The following is a 25,711-nucleotide window of genomic DNA, read 5'->3' on the forward strand; positions in this document are numbered from 1 at the left end:
CCTGCCACTGTACCGGGCTATGGTGCGCCCGCATCTGGAATACTGTGTACAGTACTGGTCACCGTACCTCAAAAAGGACATGGCAATGCTTGAGGGAGTCCAGAGAAGAGCAACTAAACTGATTAAGGGTATGGAAAACCTTACATACACTGACAGACTGAAGAAGCTGGGGTTGTTCTCCCTGGAAAAGCGGAGACTCAGAGGAGATATGATAGAGACCTTCAAGATCCTGAGGGGCATCGAAAAGGTTGACAAAGACAGATTTTTCAATTTGAAAGAAACCACAAGAACAAGGGGTCACTCGATGAAATTGAAGGGGGACAGGTTTAAAACAAACGCAAGGAAGTACTTTTTCACACAGAGGGTGGTGGACACATGGAACACCCTTCCGGAGGCCGTGATAGGAAATAGCACAGTACAGGGTTTCAAGGAAGACCTGGATAGGTTCCTGGAAGACAAAGGGATTGAGGGGTACAGATAAGAGCAGTGGAAGGTTTAGAGATAACTGTAGAGGTAGGCAATAAAATTAGTCAGGGACCGCTGACCAGGCAATATGCCTGATGGGCCGCCGCGTGAGCGGACCGCTGGGCTGGATGGACCTCTGGTCTGCCCCGGCGGAGGCGACTACTTATGTACTTATGTACTTAATGCCAGGACCATTAATATTGGAGCCTTAAAGGCTCCACATTCTGTTTAGCACACCAGTTCTGAAACAATTTCCAAGCCTTAGCATAGGCTGCGACAGTTACCAGTTTCTTAGATCTTAGAAGCGTAGCTATTACCACCTCCAAGAAGCCCTTCTGTGCTAAGGCCGCACGCTCAAGAACCTTGCCAAAAGCCCAAAGTGTAACAGATTCTCCAGGGCAATCGGACTCTGGAAGAGAAGAGTTGGATGAAGTGGCCAATGTGACCAAACTGGAGCAACCAGGATTAACAACCCTGGGTGGGTTGTTATTCTATGAATAACTCGGTCTATCATTGGCCACAGGAGAAACATGTACAATAGACCTTTCTCTGGCCAAGGTTGTACTAGGGTGTTTATGCTAGCGCTTCCAGGCTCAAATCTTTGGCTGAAAAACCAAGAAACTTTTTGTTGGCTGCTGACATCATAAGATCGAAAGTCGGATGCTCCCAGTGACTCATAATGCTGTTGAAGGCCTTACGGGACAATGACCACTCCCTTGGGTCCAGGGTACACTGGCAGAAATAGTTGACCTGCACATTGTCCACTCCCGCTACATGTGCAGTTGACAGAGCCTGCAGGTGGATTTCTGCCCAGCAAAATGACTGAGCCTCCTTTCTGAAAGCACCAGACTGCGGGCTTGCTTTCCCTGAAATGGGAGGCGCATCCCAAGACAATAAGAGAACAGTGAGGGAATTGTCATCATTTGTGTCCCCATCAAAAAGGTCTCCCAAGCTCTGGGCAGACTGCGTGGCAAAAATCCACTCTGAGGGGCCATGCCCTCATGTGCAGCATCTGAAGTACAGCCCGCCTTCCCCTAGCCTTTCTTGTTAACCGAGTCAAGCCCTATTGGAGGGATGAAACAGTATATAAAACCAAAGACTGGATTGGATTTCCACATTAAATAAACAAATTCAGATGAAAAAACATTAACAAGTAGCGTAGAGTCACCCAAAAATGATTTTAATTTGCGTTTCTTGGGCTCTGCAGTTTCCACACACTTTCACACAGGATGATCATTGTTCCTAGGTCCAGAAAAGGAAAATGCCCAAAGTCCCAGGCTAGCCACCCTTTCTGCAAAAAGTGCAAAGGAGAGACTAAGGCGGATGCTCTCACTTTCATGTGCGGTGCAACACGTGGCACAAGGACGCTCTTTAGGTGCATAATTTGTGCATTCCTGGCATGAATTAGGGGTAAAAGAACCCAAGGATTCCATCCCAATAAGTTATGAGGCAAAAGTTTTGGAGCTGCAGGAAACATTTGAAAAAAAGATTGCTAAAATCCAAGATGCAGGCCTTCAGGATTTTAGTGCTAAAAATCGCTTGAAAAACGATAAAATTAAACAGGCAAATTTAGGATTTTTGGGGAAGGGGAAGAAGCACAAATCACTGAAAATTGGATTTTCTGACACTCTCCCCCCCACCAATTCACCTCATAGGCTGTAATAGCCTTACTTCACTGTGACCTGTCCTGACAATGTGCTGCAGCCTGCCTCAGCTTTGAATAATATTTGGAAAGGGAGATGAAATCACTGCCTCATCCAGAACATCCAACGCTGATCTTCGGGCTGCCAGTCAGACACTGTGTCTGACTGAATCCCCACCCTCGCGGACCGATAGATGTACAACCAGAAGTGGGGGAGACAAAAACGCAGTCGGCACCCTCAGATACTGACAGCCTGTGCTCAAATCCCTGGAAAGCAGTAGGTGAGAAACAGTAACTGGGGATGGCCCCGAGCTCCAAAAAACCCTGCTGCAGGCTTACTGACAGGTACACAAGGGATTGGCTCGTCAGTTGCAGACTTCAGTCTGCTTCTTCTCCATGCAGGGAGAACTGACCAAGAAAGTGGAAAGCTCTGAGCACTAAAGACCGCAGAAAAAAAAAAAAAAGATGAAAAATACCAACTAAAATAAAATGTAGAGCACTCCTTCAGGCTTTAATGCAGAGAAAAACAGTACAGACTACTGTAAAGTAGGAGGGTTAAAGAAAAAAATCCAGAATGGATTCTTTCTGCAAAGGCTCGCAGCCATGGGGAGATTATCTGCTTGTCCAGAATGACACATCTATTGCACTGGAATAAGGTTGTATAGGTAGGTATCTATTTGCCTTCAACTTAAATGCACTGTAATGAGATTATTTTCTCAAAACCTTTATATTTAATTCCATCAAAGCCCTTATACATTGCTAGCTGCTTTGAAATGTAAAGTTAATTTTATAGTATATAAAATTTTATAGTCTTTTCAGTGGCGTACCAAGGGGGGGGGCGGTGCGCCCCGGGTGCCAGCCCTAAGGGGGTGCTCCCGGCCTTGCCGTTCAGTCCCCCCCTACCCCCGAAGGACCGCTCGCCCCACTGACCTTCCTGCACCACCTGTGAAGCAGCCCGCAGCAGGATCGCGAAGTCAGCGTCAGCGATGCCTGCGCTGCTTAGGCGCTGCTTCCTGCGCTGCAATCCCGCCCCTCCTCTGACGTCAGAGGAGGGGCGGGACCGTGGCGCAGGAAGCAGCGCAGGGATCGCTAACGCTGACTTCGCAATCCTGCTGCGGCTGCTTCATAGGTGGTGCGGGGAGGCCAGGGGGGCGAGCGGTCCTTCGGGGTGGGGCGGGGCATCAGGCCTTCAGGTTGGGGCGGGCGGGCAGGCAGGCAGGCTTTCAAGGGGGAGGGGGGTAACAGGCAGGCAGGCAGGCCTTCAAGGGGGGACAGGCCTTCGGGGGGGTGCAGGCCTTCAAGGGGGGGCAGGCAGGCCTTCAGGGGGGGTGCAGGCCTTCGGGGGGGTGTAGGCCTTTGGGGGGGGGCAGACCTTCAAGGGGGTGCAGGCCTTCAAGGGGGGGGGACAGGCCTTCAAGGGGGGAAAGGCAGGCAGGCCTTCAAGGGGGGGACAGGCCTTCGGGGGGTGCAGACCTTCAAGGGAGTGCAGGCCTTCAAGGGGGGGTGCAGGCCTTCAAGGGGGAGACAGGCCTTAAAGGGGGGGACAGGCCTACAAGGGGGTGGGACAGGCCTTCAGGGGGATGCAGGCCTTCGGGGGGGTGCAGACCTTCAAGGGGGGGACAGGCCTTCAAGACGGGGACAGGCAGGCAGGTCTTCAAGGTGGGGGGACAGGCCTACAAGGGGGAGGGACAGGTCTTCAAGGGGGGGACAGGCCTACAAGGGGGTGGGACAGGCCTTCAAGGGGGGACAGGCAGACCTTTAAGGGGGGACAGGCCTTTGGGGGGACCCTGGTTTAGAAGTACACGGAGGGAAGGGGGTGGGCAAAGAGACGTGCATATGCCAAACTTTGGGGGGGGATGAAGAAATAATGGGTCTGAAAATAGAGGAGAGGGAGAGAAATGATGGACCATGGGATTTAGGGAGGGAAGGAACTGAAAGGGAGAGAAATTGGACACAAGGGATGGTGTGGAGGAGGGATAGAGATACTGGATAGGAGGGTAATTGGGAAAAGAAAGGGAGAGATGGTGGACTCTGGGGTGGTGGGGAAGGAGGGAGAGATGCCGGATGAAAGGGTAGTTAAGAAAAGGTGGATCTGTGGAGGGAGATGAAAAAAAGGAAAGATACCAGACTTCCTGGGGAGGGAAGGGAAATGGAAAGGGAGGACAGAGTTGGCAGATGGATGGTTAGCACGCAGAAAGAAGAAAGAAGGAGACCCTGGCAAGCAAGTTATCAGAAGAAAACCAGAGCCTTGGACCAACAAGATTTGAAATATAACCAGACAACAAAAGGTAGAAAAATTAATTTTATTTTCTGTTTTATGATTATAATATGTCAGATTTGAAATGTGTATCCTGACAGAGCTGGTGTTGGACTGCAAACGTGAGCTAGGATTTAACAGAGAGAGAAAAAGTCCTTTTTGTTTCTTTATTTTATTTACACCACAGCGCCAGTGTGGTTAGGAGAAGCCAAAGGGGGTGAAAAAGCTATAAAACCCACCAGGAGTTTTGAAAAAAATCACCCAACTGGGCAGGAAAATCAAATTGAAAAACCAATTCAATAGGCTAAATCGAATCGAAATTTTTTTTCCTGAATCTGGCAGCATTAGTTTGCGCTACTGTCTTAGACTTTAGGACCTGGGATTGGGGAGAGATAGCATCCATAGTATTTTATAATGCAAGTGAAACGAGGATTTGGTCAGACTTTTGAAGGGTCTGCAGAAAAAAAATATTGTATAGGCCGGGGACATGAAACAGCAGGAAATGGGAACTTTTCTTCCTTCTATTTTTGTGAATGGAAAGGCTGAGGTTGTCAGAGAGTTCAGTTAAAATATGTGCTTTATAAGAAAATATAATAATGTGTTTTATAAAGTTTATAGCATAGCTGGCCTACCCAGTGAGGTGTTTCTAGTGGTGGTGATGGCAGCGTGTCAATGTGTTGAGAGGAAGAGGTGGTCTGGGAAATTCTGCTGAGCAAACTCCGGGCCCATTTCTACCCCCCAGTTAGTCCACTCCACTCAACTGGTTCACACACTGAGTGGGTCTTTGGGTGTTGTGTTGGGATCTCTTCCAGTGGTTTATCAGTATCTCCTTCTGGTCCAAGGAAGGAAACTTTGTTATCCTTAGCATTGACCTACAGAATATGTTTGTAACAGCACTGCTTGTGTGGCATTAGGCTATGTAGTGATCGAAAGAAAAAAACAGACCTTTGCACATTTTTGCACTATATGGTGGGTGTATGAGGAGATTCACATTTCCTGCACAGCTAAGTCCATGTGAAGTTACCTTGTGCTGTATTTGACATCTAGCAAGGTCTCTGTTTGAAAGGAAAGATCTAAACTTAAAAATGAAGTGGCCAGAAGTTATGGTAAAAGCAGATAGTGTAGCTGGTTTTAAGAAAGATTTGGACAAATTCCTGGAGGAAAAGTCCATAATCTGTTATTAAGACATGGGGGAAGTGTCTGCTTGCCCTGGATCGGTAGCATGGAATGTTGCTACTCTTTGGGTTTTGACCAGGTATTAGTGTCCTGGATTGGCTACCATGAGAATGGGCTACTGGGCATGATGGACCATTGGTCTGACCCAGTTAGGCTATTCTTATGTTATGTTCTCATCTGTAGGGGCCTTTGTTTTCACTTCTTATTTTAATGTATTTTTTTGCTGGGAACTTAGTGTTTTTTATAATGGGAACAAAAATGGAAGAGAATTAATGTTTGTGGGATGAGGGGGTAACTAATTTCTTCAGCTAAATAATTCAATCGACTTCAAACAGACATAGGAGAACTCACGCACCATTCACACACCCTCCAACCAAAAATGTCAAAAGAAAAAAACTGTTCGACAACCTCCTAGCCATTCGAGCTGCAACACTCGACCCCCAACTCTACAACCAATTGACATCGACCACAGACTGCAAAACCTTCAAAAATAAATAAAAACCTTTCTATTCAAAAAACACATAAAACCGAACTAACACAATCAGAACTGTCCCAAGCATCACCTGCAACTACTCCATATGTACTTCTGATGTCATGACAATTCAGACATAATTTATGTTATGTTATGTTTGGAATATAAGAAAATTTTCACTGCCTGTTTCTATTCTGACCATTTATTCTGTTTCATGGTCATTACAAAAAATATTTTTTTACATAGGGGGGGGTGTCAAAAAATGATGGGCCCCGGGTGCCACATACCCTAGGTACGCCACTGAGTCTTTTATATATATGCACACATGTTAAAAACAAAGATAGTGGATTATTATGGTTTGATGCAAGAATGATTAAATACACTCATTTTTGTAAGCAATACCTCTCGGGAAGCTGGTCTGTAGCCAGATCCAGATGGTAAATTTTTATCTTCTTCACAGCCTTTGGCTCCAGGACTGAAGTGCAACTCGACATGAAAACGCTCCTCAGAAGAAAGGTCCTAAAATATCAATACAAAGTCAATACCATACGGTTAATATAGACATCTTGTATAGACATTAAAATTATGAAATATATAGGAAAATCCAAACCATATGCTTGTCACAACTGTCATTTATTATTTTATGAAATATAAATTTTAATGCTTATTGTATATAAACAGTTAAAAAAGTTATATTTATTTTATTTCGTTTTTTATTTCAAAATAAACATTCAAACGCTGAATGCAGGAAAAACAGCAAATCAATATGAATATAGAAATCAAGATAACAATCTTTAGATTACATAAGGGCCAACAATAAGGAAATTTCATACACACAAGAAAAAATTAATAGAGGCAGGCATAAAGATCATGTTGTTGAAGCCAGTGAAAGCATACTCTCTCTAGGGTTTATTCACCACACTAAACTTGGCTACACGCTAGCTAACAGAAAATGATCTAATTAGGGTGTTAAAAAGAAAAATACTGCTTGAGAAAAATCAGGAAATATCTGAACCTTTGCCCCTAAAACCAGCTTATGAAGTTTGAAGATATAAACACAATACAGTATTCCTATCAAGCTGTAATCTTCAAGAAACAGAGTCAAACTCATAGTATACGAGTAAATACCTTTCAGCTTTGCTAATACAAGGCCATCACCAACCCATGCAAGAGAGAGATATTATGCTTATACAATAGGAGAAAAAAAAAAATCCTAATTGCTGCTGAATATCTTAAAAGTCACTATATGAACAGCACTTGCCAATGAAGTGTAGGGAAGGAATTCCACTGTACCACTAACACTAAAATACTATCATCATTCTAACAAGATGGAGGCCAGTTAGGTCATCTTCTGTGCTGTCTCCCTTATCCTGCTTTTTGTTTTTATTTTGCCTTGTTAATTTTTCTTTTGAATTTCTTTTTTTATTGGTTTTTGTTTCTGTCTCTATTGCTTTCGTTTGGGACCTCCGGTCTCGTTTGTATTTGTTTCTTTTGAGCTCACTTCGCCGATTTCCAGTTTGACAGTTGCTCCGATCCAACAGCTGAGGGGGCCATTGCCTGCTGCTTGACTGGTTCTATGGTGGCGGTTGAGAGTTGCAGGATTGGGTCCTGATTCTTTTCGTGGTGGATGGGAGAGGTCTGGCTTTCGGCTCCTTGTGTCTATGTCCAGCCATAAGCGGAGAGGAGCGTGGGAGCACTGCTCCGCCCCCCTCCCGAGCCTGCAGGAGACCAGCTCCGTTGGATTCAAGCTTCCTCCTACCGACGGGAGACTTTTTCCCTCCAGCCACAAGCCACTGCTCCGCCCCCCTCCCGAGCCTGCAGGACACCAGCTCCGTTAAATTCAAGCTCCACCAACGGCATGCAGAGTGCCGAAGAAGGCGGGAGCCAACCCACGCCGCCACAGAAGGACTCCATCGGACCGGCCTGCAGGTCGGTCGAGCCCCGCTCGGCCTCCTCCCCTTTGCCAGCCGGGAGAGGAGTCTTTTTTCTTCTTCGAGCTCTAGTGGTGGGGACTGGCCCATGCTGCCGGTGGAAGAGTCCATTGGTCCCACCTGAAGCCCATTACTTTCATTGTGCTGAACCTGCAGCCGGCGGAGTTCACCGTCTTTGGGCCCGTTCTTCCACTGAACCTCTGCGGGCACCCACGGCTGCAAGCGGCAGCAAGTACACTCCTCCACGGAGCCTCTAGCGAAACTGCCCCCCTCCAACCTGGGCGTGTGAGCCAGCTCCGCTGAAACCAACTTTGCCAAAATCAACCAAACTGCACAGCGATCTGTGCGAATTGCCCAAAACCCAGAACAAACGGGCATGCTTCCGTTTCACGGCATTTGAGGACGTGCCAATGGGGAGGAAGATGGCAAATCGGAGCAGGCCCGCAGGCGATGCTATTGACGGGAGGGCGGCCTCAGAGGGGTTCGCATGATGTGCGGCTGAGGAGGCGGTTGCCCTGCCTGAGATGTCGCCTTGTTCTTCGGAGGAATCCCGGGATCCCAGGTGACAGCCATCAGAAATGGGGTTGATGGCGGTTGATCGTTTGGGGCAGCTGATACACAGAATTGATTGTGGCGGTTGTTCGGCTATTTCAGAGAACTCCAGATCCTTACAACTTGCCTGCTTATGATTTTGACGAACTTCTGATCTAAATGACAAGTCTGCATAGCCTTCAATCCAATTTGACTATCCTGCATTATGGCATAACTTTGACTCGGAGTCAACTGTCAAGACTGCTTTTAGGCACTAACATCCTGTGAAACCTGCTGAATTATTGTGAGGGGTCTGAGTTTCATACTCAGGCCTCAAGGAGTATACTAGCTTTTTTTTTTCTCTTTGGCTTGTAATCATTATGATCATCTATCATCAGATCCTAATGCTTTTTGGAATATATTTTATTTTTATTTTCTTTATCCTTATTTTTTATCTCTATTTTTATTTATTTTACTTATTATCCTTAATTCTAACTTAACTTATTTATTCAATACTTGTTGGAATATTCATATCTATCTCTATCTCTACCTCTGTCTTTATATTTTTATCTTTACTTTTCATAAATTGTTTTCTCAGGTACTTTAGCTAGATTGTGAGCCTTCGGGACAGTAAGGGAACTTCCAAGTACCTATCTTTATTTATTTTATTTATTGTATCTTTAATGTATCTTTTTTTTTGTAAACCGCTTTGAACCTCACGGTATAGCGGTATATAAGAACTAAATTAAATTAAATTAAAATAATAATAGTGAAGTATGTCCTCAGTGTGAGATTGCAAGCTTGAGGCAGCCAAAAGTTCAAAAAGAACCAAAGCCACCATGCCTAACTTTCCTGGGCTTTTTCCAGAGTGAAACAGAATCACAACTTAGCCCTGCACCATCACAGGAACATACTATGTGTGAATAAATGTAGTGAATAAACTTATATAGTGCAAATTGCTCTTAGTATAATTCACAAAATAACTGAAAATCCTACTCCACATCTCCAGCCGAGAAAAATAAAATAAACAAGCAGGAAAAGTCAAATACAGTAGTACTTAGCTTAATGAGTCAGATATGAATTTTCCTTATTGTTGGCCCTTATGTGATCTAAAGATTATTACCTTGATTTCTATGTTCACATTGATTTGCTTGTACAATAGGAGGCAAAACTGCTTATATTTTGAAGACCTCTTGCAAAGATTTCAACAGCATTTCTATGGATGCAAAGAGGATTTTGGAAAACTGAGTAATCTAAAATTATTCCTAGAAAACAACAGGACAAGGCGGTCTACAAAATCCAAAATAGTGATCATAAGAACATAAGAATAGCCTCACTGGGTCAGACCAATGGTCCATCAAGCCCAGTACCCCTTTCCCAAGTGGCCAATCAAGGTCACCAGTACCTGTCCAAAACCCAAGGTGTAGCAATATTCCATGCAAGCAGTAGCTTCCCCCGTGTCTCTCTCAGTAACAGACTATGGACTTTTCCTCCAGGAAATTGACTAAATCTTTCTTAAAACCAGCTACGCTATCCCTCTTCAATCATCCTCTGGCAATGTGTTCCAGAGCTTAACTATTCTTTGAGTTAATTTTTTTTCCTGCAATTGGTTTTAAAAGTATTTCCCTGTAACTTCATTGAGTGTCCACTAGTCTTTGTAATTTTCGACTGAGTGAAAAATCGATATACTTGTACCCATTCTACTCCACTCAGGATTTTGTAGACTTCAATCATATCTTCCCCTCAGCTGTCTCTTTTCCAAGCTGAAGAGCCCTAACCGTTTTAGTCTTTCCTCTTATGAGAGGAGTTCCATCCCCTTTATCATCTTGATCGCTCTTCTTTGAACCTTTTCTAGCGCCATTATATCTTTCTTGAGATAAGGAGGCCAGAATTCAACACAATACTCCAGATGAGGTCGCACAATGGAGCAATACAGTGGCATTATAACATTCTTAGTCTTGTTAACCATCCCTTTTTTAATAATTCCTAGCATCCTATTTGCTTTTTTGGCCGCAGCCACACATTGGGCGGAAGATTTTAACAACTTTGTATCATCAACAAATTTGTCAAATCGCAAGAGGATTGTGAAAAATTGTAAGAGGATCTTGTGAGACTAGGCATCAAAATGGCAGATGATGTTTAATGTGAGCAAGTGCAAAGTGATACATGTGGAAAAGAGGAACCCAAACAATAGCTATGTTATGCTAGGTTCTATGTTAGGGGTCACTAACCAGGAAAAGGATCTAGGTGTCATTGTTGAGGATATGTTGAACCCCTCAGTTCAATGTGTGGCGGCAGATAAGAAAATAAATAGAATGTTAGGAATGATCAGGAAAGGAATAGAAAGCAAGGATGAATACTGTGTGTAGTTCTGGTCACCGCATCTCCAAAAAAGATATAGCAGAATTAGAAAAGGTACAGAGAAGGATGATGTAAATGATAAAAGGACTGAAACGACTTCTCTGTGAAGAAAGGTTTAAGCAACTAGGGCTCTTCAGATTGAAGAAGAGATGGCTCAGAGGTGATATGATAGAGGTCTATAAAATACAGAGTAGAGTTGCAAGGGTAGATGTGAATTGCTTGTTCACTCTTTCCAAAAATACTAGGACCAGGGGACATGTGATGAAGCTACCAAGTAGTAGATTTAAAACAAACCAGAGAAAATATTTCTTCACACAAATAGTCTTTTAAATTTTGGAATTTGTTGCTGGAGAACGTGGTAAAATCATTTAGCTTAGCAGGGTTTAAAAGGGTTTGTATAATTTCCTAAAAGAGAAGTCCATAGACTATTATTGAGATGGCTTGGGGAAATCCACCGCTTATTTATAGGATAAACAGCATAAAATCTGTTTTACTACTTGGGATCTACCTAGGTACTTAGGACCTGGGTTGGCCACTGTTAGAAACATGATACTGGGCTTGATGGGCCTTTGGTCATTCCCAGTATGGAATTTCTAAGATTCTTATGGTCAGGTGAGGTGGTCCATACACTTGACATGGAATGACCCTCAGGACAAGCAACTCAGTTGACTGGAGGCCAATGAACCAGAGAGGAATCGGGAAGAGCAGCTGTTTTAGGAGATGAGCAATTCCTGTTGCAAAAAATCTTAAGCCTGCTTTTCAACTAAAGCCAACAGAAAGCACAGTTACTTACCGTAACAGGTGTTATCCAGGGACAGCAGGCAGATATTCTTGACTGATGGGTGACGGCACCGACGGAGCCCCGGTACGGACACTTTTAGAGTGATTGCACTCTAAGAACTTGGAAAGTTCTAGAGACCGCACCGCGCATGCGCGAGTGCCTTCCCGCCCGACCCCGACGCGCGGTCCCTCAGTTAAGATAAGCCAGCTAAGAAGCCAACCCGGGGAGGTGGGTGGGATGCAAGAATATCTGCCTGCTGTCCCTGGATAACACCTGTTACGGTAAGTAACTGTGCTTTATCCCAGGACAAGCAGGCAGCATATTCTTGACTGATGGGTGACCTCCAAGCTAACGAAAAGAGGGAAGGTTGGCCATTAGGAAAACAAATTTTGCAAAACAGATTGGCCGAAATGTCCATCCCGTCTGGAGAAAGCATCCAGACAATAATGAGATGTAAAAGTATGGACTGAGGACCACGTAGCGAGTTTTGCAGATTTCCTCAATAGGCGTGGAACGGAGGAAAGCTACAGATGCTGCCATAGCTCTAACTCTATGGGCCGTGACAGAACCTTCCAGTGTCAGTCCCGACTGAGCATAGCAGAATGAAATGCAAGCCGCAAGCCAATTAGATAGCGTACGCTTAGAAACAGGACGTCCCAATTTATTCGGATCAAAGGACAGAAAAAGTTGGGGAGATGATCTGTGGGGCTTAGTACGGTCTAAATAGTAAGCTAAAGCCCGCTTACAGTCCAAAGTATGAAGAGCCTGTTCTCCGGAATGGGAGTGAGGTTTGGGAAAAAAAACAGGCAGTACAATAGATTGGTTGAGATGGAACTCAGAGACAACCTTAGGGAGAAACTTTGGATGTGTACGTAGAACCACCTTGTCATGATGAAAGACTGTGAAAGGTGGGTCAAAAACTAGTGCATGGAGCTCACTGACCCTCCTGGCAGAGGTGAGAGCAATAAGAAAAAGTACCTTCCAAGTGAGAAATTTGAAAGAGGCAGTAGCCAAGGGTTCAAATGGAGGCTTCATCAAGGTGGAGAGAACCACGTTCAGATCCCAGATCACAGGAGGTGCTCTGAGAGGTGGTTTCATATTGAAAAGACCTCGCATGAATCTGGAGACTAGGGGATGAGCTGAAAGGAGTTTCCCCTGGACCGGCTCATGAAAGGCCGTAATGGCACTGAGATGGACTCTGACGGAAGTAGATTTAAGACCAGAGTTAGACAGAGACAGCAGATAATCCAAAAGAGTCTCCACTGCAAGAGACTTGGGGTCATGATGATGAAGGAGACACCAAGAAGAAAACCTCGTCCACTTTTGATGGTAACATTGTAGAGTGGCTGGTTTCCTGGAGGCGTCCAGAATGGAGCGAACAGGCTGAGATAGAATAAGATCAGTTGAAGTCAGCCCGAGAGATACCAAGCTGTCAGGTGTAGGGACTGCAGGTTGGGATGGAGAAGGGTTTCCTGATTCTGTGTAAGCAGAGAGGGAAACAGTGGAAGTAGAAATGGATCCCTGGAACTGAGTTGAAGTAGAAGGGAGTACCAATGCTGCCTGGGCCACCGTGGAGCAATCAGGATCATGGTGGCCCGTTCCCTCTTTAGTTTGAACAAGGTCCGAAGCATGAGAGGTAGAGGAGGGAAAGCATAGAGGAACAGATTGGACCAATCCAGAAGAAAAGCATCCGCTGCTAGACGGTGGGGAGAGTAAAGTCTGGAGTAGAATTGGGGCAACTGATGATTGTGAGGAGCTGCAAAGAGGTCCACCTGAGGAGTGCCCCATTGGGCAAAGATGGACTGTAGAGTCGATGGGTCGAGAGTCCGAGAGTCCATTCGTGGGGTTGGAGAACTCTGCTGAGCTTGTCCGCTAAGTAATTCTGTTCTCCTTGAATATAAATCGCCTTCAGGAATAAGCGGCGAGTGGTTGCCCAGGACCAGATTCTCTGAGCTTCCTGGCATAAGAGGCGAGAGCCTGTTCCACCCTGTTTGTTGATGTAGTACATGGCTACCTGGTTGTCTGTGCAGAGTAGAAGGACTTGAGGAAACAGAAGGTGTTGGAAGGCCTTGAGGGCATAGAACATTGCCCTGAGTTCTAGGAAATTGATGTGATGCTTCTTTTCCTGAGGAGTCCAAACGCCTTGAGTTTGATACTCGTTCAAATGGGCTCCCCATGCATAAGGGGAGGCGTCGGTGGTGATGACCAGTTGATGAGGAGGCAGATGGAACAGAAGGCCCCTGGAGAGATTTGAGGATGTCAACCACCATTGTAGAGACTGACGAAGAGACGATGTCACAGATATGTGTCGTGAGCAAGAGTCTGTCGCCTGAGACCACTGTAGAGCCAGGGTCCATTGAGGAGTGCGCAGGTGAAGACGAGCCAGAGGTGTGACATGAACTGTGGAGGCCATGTGACCCAAGAGAATCATCATCTGCTTTGCAGAAATGGAGTGCTGGGGCAGCACCTGCTGACAGAGCGATTGGAAGTTGTGAAGACGGTTGTCCGGCAAGAAGGCTCTCATCTGGACAGTGTCCAGCACCGCTCCAATGAATTGAAGTCTCTGTGTAGGAAGAAGGTGAGACTTGGGTACATTGATTTCGAACCCTAGAAGTTGTAGAAAAAAGATGGTCTGGTTGGTGGCCAGAAGAACAGCTTGAGATGAAATGGCCTTGATCAACCAGTCGTCCAGGTAGGGAAAAACCTGAAGGTGGTGGGAGCGCAGGAACGCTGCCACCACCACCAGACATTTTGTGAACACTCTTGGAGAGGAGGCAAGACCGAAGGGGAGCACTCTGTATTGGTAATGACAGTGATTGATCATGAAGCGAAGGTACTGTCTGGAGGCCGGGTTGATTGGAATGTGAGTGTAGGCCTTTTTGAGATCGAGAGAGCATAGCCAGTCGTTGTGATCGAGGAGAGGATAAAGTGTTGCTAAAGATAGCATCTTGAATTTTTCTTTGACCAAGCATTTGTTGAGGTCTCGCAGATCTAGAATTGGTCTGAGGTCCCCTGTTTTTTTGGGAACTAGAAAATAACGGGAGTAGAATCCCTGCCCCCTTTGATCTAGAGGAACTTCCTCTATGGCGTTCAGAAGGAGGAGGGATTGAATTTCCTGACGAAGAAGGGCAGATTGAGGAGTGTGCAAAGCAGACTCTTTTGGTAGACTTTGGCCTGGAAGGGTGTGAAAGTTGAGAGAGTAGCCGTGGCGGATGATGTTGAGGACCCATTGGTCCGAAGTGATAACTTCCCACCGGCTGAGAAAGAAAGAGAGTCGTCCTCCTATCGGTTGAGGGAGGAGAGGAGATGTGTGAACGCTGGCTATGCCCTCGAGAACTAAGTCAAAAGGGCTGAGTCGATTTTTGCTGAGGAGGCTGCTTGGCTGGTTGTTGCTGCTGAGGTCTAGGCGTTTGCCTCTGTTGTTGACGCTGCCTCCGAGGTTGCTGAGTGGACGGCTGCAAGGGGCGAGCCACAAAACGCCGCTGATAGGCCGATTGCTGTCTAAATGGCCGTGGAGGTGGGGGTTTCTTCTTGGTCTTAAGAAGGGTATCCCAGCGGGTTTCATGAGCCGAGAGCTTCTGAGTCGTCGAGTCCATAGATTCTCCGAACAGCTCATCCCCTAAACATGGGGCATTAGCCAACCGGTCTTGATGATTAACATCAAGCTCGGAGACTCTGAGCCAGGCCAAACGTCGCATGGCTACAGACATGGCTGTTGCTCTAGAGGTAAGCTCAAAGGTGTCATATATAGACCTTACCATGAATTTTCTGAGCTGAAAGAGAGACGAGGAGCATTGATGGAAAGCCTCACGATTCCCCACAGGAAGGTACTGCTCAAAGGAAGCCATGGTGGTAAGGAGATGCTTTAAGTAAAAAGAAAAATGAAAAGCATAGTTACCAGAACGATTAGCAAGCATCGCATTCTGGTAAAGTCGCTTACCAAATTTGTCCATGGCTTTTCCCTCTCTGCCAGGAGGAACAGAGGCATAGACACTAGCTCCTAAGGACTTCTTGAGGGTGGATTCTACAAGGAGAGACTCATGAGGGAGCTGTGGTTTATCGAACCCAGGAATAGGGATCACTTTATATAAGGAATCCAATTTGCGGGGAGCTCCCGGGACAGTAAGAGGAGTCTCCAAATTCTTGTAAAAAGTCTCCCTCAGGATGTCATGTAAAGGGAGTTTCAAGAATTCCTTTGGAGGCTGGTCAAAATCAAGAGCGTCTAGAAAAGCTTTGGACTTTTTAGACTCAGCCTCCAAAGGAATGGAAAGAGATTCACACATATCTCTTAAAAAAGAAGAGAAAGAGGTGGAATCAGGTTTGGAGGAAGTATCCTGAAGAACAGGCTCGTCCTCCTCTGACGAACACTCCCCTTCTGACAGAAAAGGTTCTTCAGAGTCGCCCCACAGATCAGGGTCTCGAATATGGGGACCACGGTCCCGAGACTCAGGGGTGGATGGTTCCCGGTGTCGGGACTTCTGTACCGACTTACCCGACCTCATCGACGCGGTACCGGGTGATGTTATCGGTTGCACCGGAGCCGAAGTCTGTACCGATTGGTGATGAGACCTGGGCTCCGGTGCGAGGACAGGCATCGATGCCGATGAGGCCAAGTGTACCGGTACCGAAGGAGTGGATGGTGACAATACAGACTGTTCCACAATCGGTACCGGTTGCCCAGTGGGGACCGACACCGGAGGGCTCGGTGTCAGGAGAGCTGGAAGGAGTTGTTTGAGCTGTTCCTTCAGCTGCACCTGTAAGATGGCCGCAATGCGATCATCGAGGGAGGGCACCGGTACCGCTTTTTTCTTCTGCGGTACCTGCGGTGCCGCTCTACGCCCCGGAGATGAGGAGCCCGATGTCGAGGGACTCACCTCTATAGGGGCGGAGCGCTTCCGCTGGCGCCTCACGGTCGGCAGGATTGGACTCTCTGCAATGGAGACCGGAGGACGTTCCAGCGGGGAAGGCTTCTTAGCCGGCTTACCTGCATGCTGCGACGCCGACGCGGTATTGCGTGGCGTCGATGAGGTGGGTGCCGACGAAACAGGTACCGAGACCGGCGCCGAAGACGTGGGGTCGGACATGTCGGTGCCGAAAAGCAGTCTCTGCTGTATTTCTCGATTTTTGAGAGTCCGCTTTTTCAAAGTGGCACAGCGGGTGCAGGTAGAGGCCTGATGTTCCGGACCCAGACACTGAAGGCACCAGTTGTGTGGGTCTGTAAGGGAAATAGGCCGTGCACACCGCTGGCACTTCTTGAACCCGGGCTGAGGGGGCATGAACGGAAAAACGGCTTCTGCCAAATCGAAGGCCGAGGCCTCGATGATGGCAGTAGGCCCCGCCGGGGCAAATCAAGAAAACTCGAAAAAAATAAGAGATTTTTTTTTTACAAAAGAAAGAAAAAAGGATGGGCAAAAAAACCCGAAAAAGTTTACGCGAGCGGGAAGGCGAATGAAAAAATTTTTCAACAGCCGTTGAAAATGCGACTTCTTAGCTCCGCGGAAACTAAGAAACTGAGGGACCGCGCGTCGGGGTCGGGCGGGAAGGCACTCGCGCATGCGCGGTGCGGTCTCTAGAACTTTCCAAGTTCTTAGAGTGCAATCACTCTAAAAGTGTCCGTACCGGGGCTCCGTCGGTGCCGTCACCCATCAGTCAAGAATATGCTGCCTGCTTGTCCTGGGATAAATAACATTACATTCTCTCTGGAAAGCTATTGTTGGGATGGAGGTCTCTCTATCCCAAAAATTTATGGCAGTTTCACATTTCACAGAAAAACTGAATCAAATTTTTACTTTGCCACAGAAAATAGTATCTGTGAAACAAAAAGTGAATCATCTGGAATCTAAAATGGAGTGGAGAAAGACTGTTGATAAAGATATCATTTTATTACATAGAAGAATTGAAAATTTGGATAATATTACTAGGCATGAAAACTCTGTGTTTCATAAACTTTCTGAGAATTCAAGTAGATGCTCCATTAATTACCTTTAATAAATACTTGGGAGAGATGTTAAAGATTCCAGAAAATTCCTAACTACCAATTTCTAGCATTTATTTTGTTCCACATTTCTCCAAGAAATAGGTCAACCATTAGAAGGAGCAACTAATTTAGAAGCTTCAAATGATTTGTTGAATTTGACTCAAATTACTGAATCTGATTCACTAGTGATTAAGCCAGTGATATTGATCATTTCTTTTGTGTTAGATCCTGACTGGGATTCATTATTAAGGCTTTTCTTTCGTTGTGATTCATTATTTTTAGGACTAGTGTTTAAGCACGTTACAGTAATGGGTGCTAGAATAGCCACACCTATACCCTGACCTCCACCCGTGCCCTGCCTCCCATTGATCCCAGTCCCAACACCTCACCTTTTACCATTCCCTTAGCTCTGTACCCTTTTGGCCCTCATCGATCCTCAACTGCATTTATCACCCTTTCAGTCCCAGCTCCATTCCTATCTATCCTTCCTTCCATTGCCTCCAAGGCCATTCTTCCTGTCCCTATATTCCACCCCCACCCAACTTCTCTTCTTTTTACCAATTTCTTTGTCGTCTCTACCCTGTCCCCCTCCCCCATTCCAACATGGTAAAATTATGTTCTTACCTGTTAATTTTCTTTCCTTTAGAAGCAGCAGATGAATCCAGAGACCAATGGGATAGCTCACATCTACCAGCAGGTGGAGATAGAGAAACTGATTAACAGGTGTACTTATTTGCTGGCACTCCTCCTGTCTCATCAGTATAGCTCCTTGCCCAAGCACATTTAACCATCAATAGGTATAGCATGTAAAAAACTTCTTTCCCAGAACACATCGCGAACAGCAACGATACAGAATACCATCATTAACAACACCCAATCACTAAAAGTCGCACACGAAAAAACCGACAACCAAATACCAGAAAGGGTGGGGCTCTGGATTCATCTGCTGCTTCTAAAGGAAAGAAAATTAACAGGTAAGAACATAATTTTACCTTCCTTAGCAAAGCAGCAGATGAATCCAGAGACCAATGGGATGTAGCAAAGCAATCCTTAATCTGGGTGGGAAGTAAACGCCGCCTTCGCAACGACCGAAGCATCAAAAAACCCCTATCGCATGTGCCCGCACATCCATGCAGAGATGCGGAGAGAAGGTACTCTCGGAAGACCAGTTAGCCGTGGGACAAATCTCCTCCAAGGCAAAAACCCTCTGGGCCGAGCCCAAGAAGCAGCCATCGCTCCAGCGGAATGGTCATGAAGTTCAATCACCACCCGCTCCCCCGCCAGTAGGCAAGCATAAAGAATGTCCTCCTGGACCTAATGAGCGAAGTAGGCATCGTACACCGCCATACGCCTGAGGCGTCCCTTGAAGAATATCAAAAGGAGATATAAACAACTAACAGTTGATAGAACCGAGCTCGCGGAGAACTCGACATACGTATCAAAAATTGCAGTGAATAAAAGCACTGCTCCCAATATCCCCTCCCAGGAAGAAGGAAGGAAAAAGCGAGCCTGACGGAAAAGAAAGGATGACACCCTCCTAGAAAGAAACAGTGGTACCAGCCGAACTGATACCCCATATTTTGGAAATCAGAAATAGGAATACCCGTTGAACAAGGCCTGCCACATAGAAGATTGCAGAGCTGAAGCCATGGCCACAAGAACACCCTGTTCAACGGCACAGCCCTTTGGAATCCCCAAAAGACAAGGAGGAAATAAAGCCTTCGGTAAACTGCGAAGAAATACGTGAGGAATGTACTCCAAATCGTGCTCTCCATGAGGTGCCTGAACATACCGCACTCTGTTTAGGGACTGAACTATATAAAGCTGAGAAGGAAACGAAGAGCAATCTACCCAGTCCTTGTAACAAGCCCAGAAAGGCTCCAGAAGCGGAAGGGAATTGAACGCTAAGCCCTTGGCAATACACTTGTGGCAAAAAAGGAACTCTGGAGTGGTTCAAACGTGAAGAAGCGCCCAAGAAAGGAAAAAACCCTCCAACAGGAAGCAGAAGCCACAGGAGATGTCCGTAGCACCTGGATAAGAGAAGAAACAACCATCTTCGCATAACCCGTACACGTCAGCCAAGCTTAACCAAAAAACTAGGTTGTAATACTAAAGTAGTACAAATATCCAAGTGGATCGGACCCTAGGCGGGCAAAGCCGGAGTCGCCAGGAAACTTCCTAGGACAGCTGTCGAAAGACTCATCAAATCCGCATTGTAACAATGGCGCCGCCAATCCAGAGAGTCTACAAATACTGTGCCCAGAAAGCGAGCTCGAAATGGCGAAACCAAGCCATCATCAGCCAGCGGAAAACACTGAAAAAGAGGAGGCAGAGGCGAGAAAGGAGCCATGCAGCCACCCCCTCTAACTCTCACTCCCTGGGCCTGGTGAAGAAGCTAGGAAGCTTAGAATTGAGAGACGAGGCTATGAGGTCTAGGTCAAGGAGAACTCACTTCTATACAAATAGCCGGAACGCCTGAGTTAAAACTCACAATATCCAGAATGGAGAAGATCTCACTATGACTAACCTGTACACTTGCTAGAGCGTACACAGTGCAGTACACCATCACATACAAAACATGAGCCATGCTCAGATTACACGGAGAGAAGTCTAAAGAAACCCATTTCCTGACCCGGAAAATGAGCTGCCAACTGAAGAATCAGATGAGGGTCCACCCAGGAAGTAGGACCCTGACGTAACCCGCTATGGAGTATCTCACCTACAGCCCAGGCTGTTGAGAAAAATCACCATCACAATACTGACTAAAAGGAGCTTCAGCGGAATACCGGAAGAATGGCCGAAGCCCCAGAAAGGTAGCCTGACCATGCTCCAGAGCAGAATACTAAACAAGTATCGAGTCGCCTCTCAAGACCAGACTGGTGGATCTGAGGATGGCGGACACTGAGCCCCCCCAAACTCGCCAGGTCGGAATGTCTGGGGACCAGAAGCCAGTCCAGCAAAGACTGAGGCATGCACATGAAAAGAAAAAATCACACTGAGCAATACTTGAGAACCATACCAAAGAACGGGAGCTCCGAGATACCGGGAACCACCGGAATAAAAGCGACTGCTGGAGCAGTATAACGGGAAAGCAATCCGAAGTTCCCAGAGGCGTCAGTAACCTGGCTCCCAGAACCTGTACCGAAACCCAAGGGTCAAAGCTGCCCTAACAGCCTCAATGGACCGGACCCCGAACCGGATAAGCCCAGGAACATGCTGAAAAGTCAGCAGTATAAAAACGCTCCCCGAACACACAGTGGCATCGCCGCTTTCAGAGGAGACCCAAGCGCGGGAAGCTACGCGCCAAAATCTGTCAGCTCCCAGAACCGCTCTGCAACACAGACCCGGAGCCCCGCCATGGCTGAAAAATCTGAAAATACACCGCGGGGAGGAAAAGAAACAAAGGCCGGCGCATGAACTCAACAGCATTGGAGAACAAGCGTTCGCCGTTCGCACTCCGGAAAGACCCGGCTCCCGGACAGTGACCGAAGAACACACCCGGAGCCGATCTCACCTCCCCGTGGCCACACTGGGAGCCGTGCAAATATGCGTCTCTCCAAGACAACACCGGGAGCCGCTCAAATATGGTCCCCCCCCTCCCCCCACTGGCTGCTTGTAACGCTGAGGAGGAACAGCCCTAGAGACTCACAACCACTGCAGCTCTTATTGCCAGGGAAAGAAAGAAGCGTGTGCTTCTACCACGTGGGAAGGCCCCGGCTCCCTTAACCAAGCATAGCCCTGCACCGAAGCCACTCCGGAGAAAACCAAACGTTTCCCCACAAGAAAACAGCAGCTAACAAAAGAAAAGTACTAGCCAGAAGAATCACTTAACAGTGAAACAACCGAGCTCACCCCAGCACACAACAGCACCCGCAGGTCAAATACAAGAAGAGTTAAACATATACTCACAACCTTGTAAGGAGCCAGTTGCTCAGCACTAGTAGGGCAGAAATACTCTACGGGGAACCACCAGTGTTCATACCGGCACAAAACAGCCCCGCAGTTCCAATACAAAGTGAAATAAACATATACTCACCACCTTGTTAGTAGTGCTGGCAAATGCTTAGTACTAGCAGGGCAAAACATTATCTGAAAGTCCCTTTTTGTTTTTTTTTGTTTTTAAGGGAAAGAAGAAAAATTAGGGACAAAGGCAGACCCTCTATCATCGGAGGGAGGGTGAGGCAGGGACAAGGGGGGGCCCAAGTGTAACCTCTAAAGCCGGCCCCGTTTAGCCGGACACCCCTGTCTCACTGAAGAGAAAAAATCTCAACAGGAGAAACAGAATGGCAGTCTCACTGAAGAGAAAACCTCAACAGGAGGTAATAAAGTTCCAGTCACAGCCAGAATCCAGGAGCTAGTTGAATAGCGACTTCAACCTGCTGGGAGATAGAGAATACTGATGAGACAGGAGGAGTGCCAGCAAATAAGTACACCTGTTAATCAGTTTCTCTATCTCCACCTGCTGGTAGATGTGAGCTATCCCATTGGTCTCTGGATTCATCTGCTGCTTTGCTAAGGAAGTGCCACTTTAACTCTCTTCACCCAACCGCACCCCAACACCAGAGCCTACACCAATTCAAACCCCACCCCCCAATTGTATCCTCAGACCACTCTCTCCAGCTCCTGACTCCCCCACCTACCTCCTACCTGTTTTTGGTTGCTTGAGAGTTACTTTAAAAATAGTTTTGTCTCCCTTCCCACCTCAATCTATTTCTCTTCCTCTCCCTAACATCCCCCCATTTGTAGGTCCAGTATCTTTTCCTCCCTTCCCACCCTCATTTCTGGTCTAGGTCACTTTATCTCCCTCACTTCTCAACCCTCCCCCTCCACACTTATGGGTCTAACATCCATCTGTCGCCCCTCCCCAGCCCTTCACCCTGACAGACCCTCCACAAACTCAGCCCTTGAAGCTTTACCGAATGTTGCTTTGCTAGACACCTCACTTTTGTACTACCGGGCTCTCTCTTTCAATCACCACGACATGAACCCACTTCATACTGAAAACTGAGTGAAGCTGTACACAGGAAAACCCAGTAGGAACAGGTTTTCCTAGCTTGAAGAAAACTTTTTTCTTTCTTTGGGCAATCGGTTCCCTTCTTCCTGCCACACTTGAGTCACGCCCCTCTTCTTCTAGGTAAGGGTAAATTCCCATCCCGCACTCTCTCAGTCTTACCTTTTTACCTATCTTCGCCTCATTTTCCATGTCTCCCGCGCTGAACCCCGGTGAGTGCTACTGCTACAGCAACTGCCACCACAGGCCTTGGGGACATCACTGTGACTAAGAATGGGGACACTTTTTTCCCCTTTACAAAGTCCACCACACTGAGAATATGCCACATCCGCTATAACAAGGAAGCCATACCAGAGAAGCAGAAACTCCCTCACCTGCTCTGTACGCCCCCTACAGCCCGTACCTCATCAACCCCAGTGGCCAACTGCCGCCACTTGGCGGTGTATTGAGCATGCAGAGGCACGACAGCATGGAGGCACGGAGTTTGAAGTGCGCATGCACGATAAGGGTTTTATTAATATGGATGTAAAGTTAGGGCTTTTCCTGATGTTGCAAGGGTGACAGAACAGCACCACCAACAATTTTTGATTTTGAGACTTCATGTTTAACAACAGGGTGGTTCTGTTTTGGTTGAATTATCTGTGTAAACGTGTTATGAAATTTAATTCCGTGAAATATGTTTTATTCGATCTAGAACATTTGGCTAATTTATTGAACTCTAAATCACCTGCTATTTCCCATCCTGCTCAGGGAGTGTCTACTTCTACTCATTAATTATCATTAATTCTTTGGAGTTCTCTCTCTGTAGTTTCCTTTAAAGAAAAAAAAAAATTCCTGTTATTTTGCCTTGTCCCCTTCCCCTTATATGGTGGTGGACTCTGGAAAATGAGATGACTTGAATTTTTATTTTTCCTTATATGTATATTTAGTTGTTAAATTGTCTATTTCCTGAACTCATTTTTTTCTCTGACTTGTGACAAAGTTTCTTGGAATTGTAAAATATAATCTTATATATAAAATGTTTAAAAGTATGCACATTGCCATTTATTTATAGATTTAGCTCACACCTTTTCAGTAGTAGTTCACAGTGAATTACATCTAATGTGGTACTTCTCAACCTCTCCTGGAGACACACCTACCCAGTCAGGTTTTCAGGATTACATCAATTAATATTCATGAGATCCATTTGCATATACTGGAGATCCATTGTATACAAATCTATCCCATGCATATTCAGTGAGGTAATTCTGAAAACCTGACTGGCTTCCAGTAGAGGATTGAGCAGCATTGATCTAGTGCAGTGGTGGTGAACCTATGGTACGTGTACCAGAGCGTGCACTCAGAGCCCTCTCTGTGGGCAAGCGCGCCGTCGCCCCAGCACAGAGTTCGTTACTAGAAAACCAGAGGGATGCAGGGCTAGGTTGCTCCCCTCCCTCTCTCCACGTGCCTGAGGACATTTCCCACATCACCCGCCCCTCTGCCCAGGAGCCCAATGGTAGCAATCCTCCCTCCCGTCTCGGGTAAGACGGACAGCTCACAAGCAGCTTGAGGGTACGGCACAGACGGCAGGCAGCCTGTTGAGTCTGTGGCAAAGGTGATTCCTGTGGTGGGGTGGAGAGGAGAGGAGCTAGGCTGGAGGGAAGCATAGCTCACAGTGTGGCATAGTAGAGGGGAGCAGATTGTTGATTTAGGGAATATCCATTTCTTTAGTGTTAACTAATAGTGTTAGCTATTTTTGGTATAGAGATAGATGTGTATTGGGCGCTTCATTTTAAAAAAAATTTGTGTTTGTATCATTGAAAGCTCTGTTATTGTATTTTTCTTTTAAGAAAAAAGATCTTAATGTATTAGCTATTTTTTCTAAACTAAAACCTCAGTATTCAGGTTAAATTGCCTTGTTGGCACTTTGCGATAAATAAGTGGGTTTTGGGTTGCATTTGGGCACTCGGTTTCTAAAAGATTCACCATCAATGATCTAGTGCAAGCATGCATATTTAGCGGTGTTCACAAGGGGAGTATAATCAGACCATTTTTATATAGCTATATGCAATCTTTTGGATTATTATCCTTGAAGACACATTGGACTCAATCTGCAGAGTATAGTATCTCATTTCTGATTTCAAACTTATTCTTTTAAAATAATTATTGTAACTCTTATACGTTTTCAATTAAAGATCATTGAACTAAAAAAAAAAAAAAATAACAAAATATTAAAATTAAAGTAACATTTACAATCTCAACACTTTAGGACATTTAATCTTAACTACATGATTCTTTGGTTTGTTTTATTCATTCACTTGATTACCTTGTTTGGGTCTTCATACAGCATGATTACTATCTGTGTCATGTAGTTCAGTTCACTGACAGAGTTTAGATAATTCATGGCTCGTTTCCACTGTTCATCTTTTGTTTCCTTCAAAATAAAACCATCATTATAACACAAACATCACAGAATTTCCTTTCTTTACTCTCCATAAACAACAAGATTCAAGTCCTCATAACATAGGTAGTATCACTGGTAGAGTCCAGACAGGAAGCCAGTACAGCTTAGTGTTACTAGAAGTGTTATCTCTCCACATATGTGCACCATTTCCCACCTGTCGCTATCATGCAGGACAGCCTCAGTCTATTATTTATTAACTAATAGAATATAACTTCTTGGGGAGGGGAGTAGGCATGTGAACTGCTACCAGAGAACACCCTCCAATAAGTAAAAACTTGGATTTCTCTGAAGACAAACATGAGAACAAGTCCTCATAGAACTGGCCTCCTTACTACAGGCTACCTTTTACAAAAAAAAAAAAAAAGAGGGAGGACATTAACAGGACTTTTTCCATATTTTTACTCTTTTGAGTTGTCTTTGGAAGGCAGCCTGGAGAAGAGAGGAAATGAGCCTAGGGAGGGTGGGAGTTGGATTCTAATCCCTAAAGAGATTATGGAAATATATCTGACCAAAAGTACTGTCAATTTGGGAGCCCTTCTCTAAACAGTAGTGGGATGTAAATGAATGAACAGATGTCTATATTGCAGCCTTGAAAATTTCCTCCATGGATGCTGACCAAGTGAGCTACCAGTGCTGCCGTATCTCTAAAAACTATGTGATATGA

The 25,711-nt window shown here is 45.9% G+C and overlaps 1 protein-coding gene across 10 annotated transcripts in view; it reads right to left on the reverse strand.

The window, feature by feature from the left end:
- The window catches only part of PPIP5K2 (diphosphoinositol pentakisphosphate kinase 2), a 501,817-nt gene that overhangs the window by 156,182 nt on the left and 319,924 nt on the right, over positions 1 to 25,711 (reverse strand). For all 10 annotated transcript variants that reach the window (XM_033929166.1, XM_033929168.1, XM_033929165.1 and 7 more), the window contains 2 exons: positions 24,910 to 25,017; positions 6,415 to 6,531 (listed from right to left, as the gene is read on the reverse strand). In XM_033929166.1, the coding sequence (XP_033785057.1) occupies positions 6,415 to 6,531; positions 24,910 to 25,017 (225 nt within the window). The remainder of the gene's footprint in view (positions 1 to 6,414; positions 6,532 to 24,909; positions 25,018 to 25,711) is intronic.

This window comes from Geotrypetes seraphini, chromosome 1 (assembly GCF_902459505.1).
Source record: "Geotrypetes seraphini chromosome 1, aGeoSer1.1, whole genome shotgun sequence".
Taxonomy (NCBI): domain Eukaryota; kingdom Metazoa; phylum Chordata; class Amphibia; order Gymnophiona; family Dermophiidae; genus Geotrypetes; species Geotrypetes seraphini.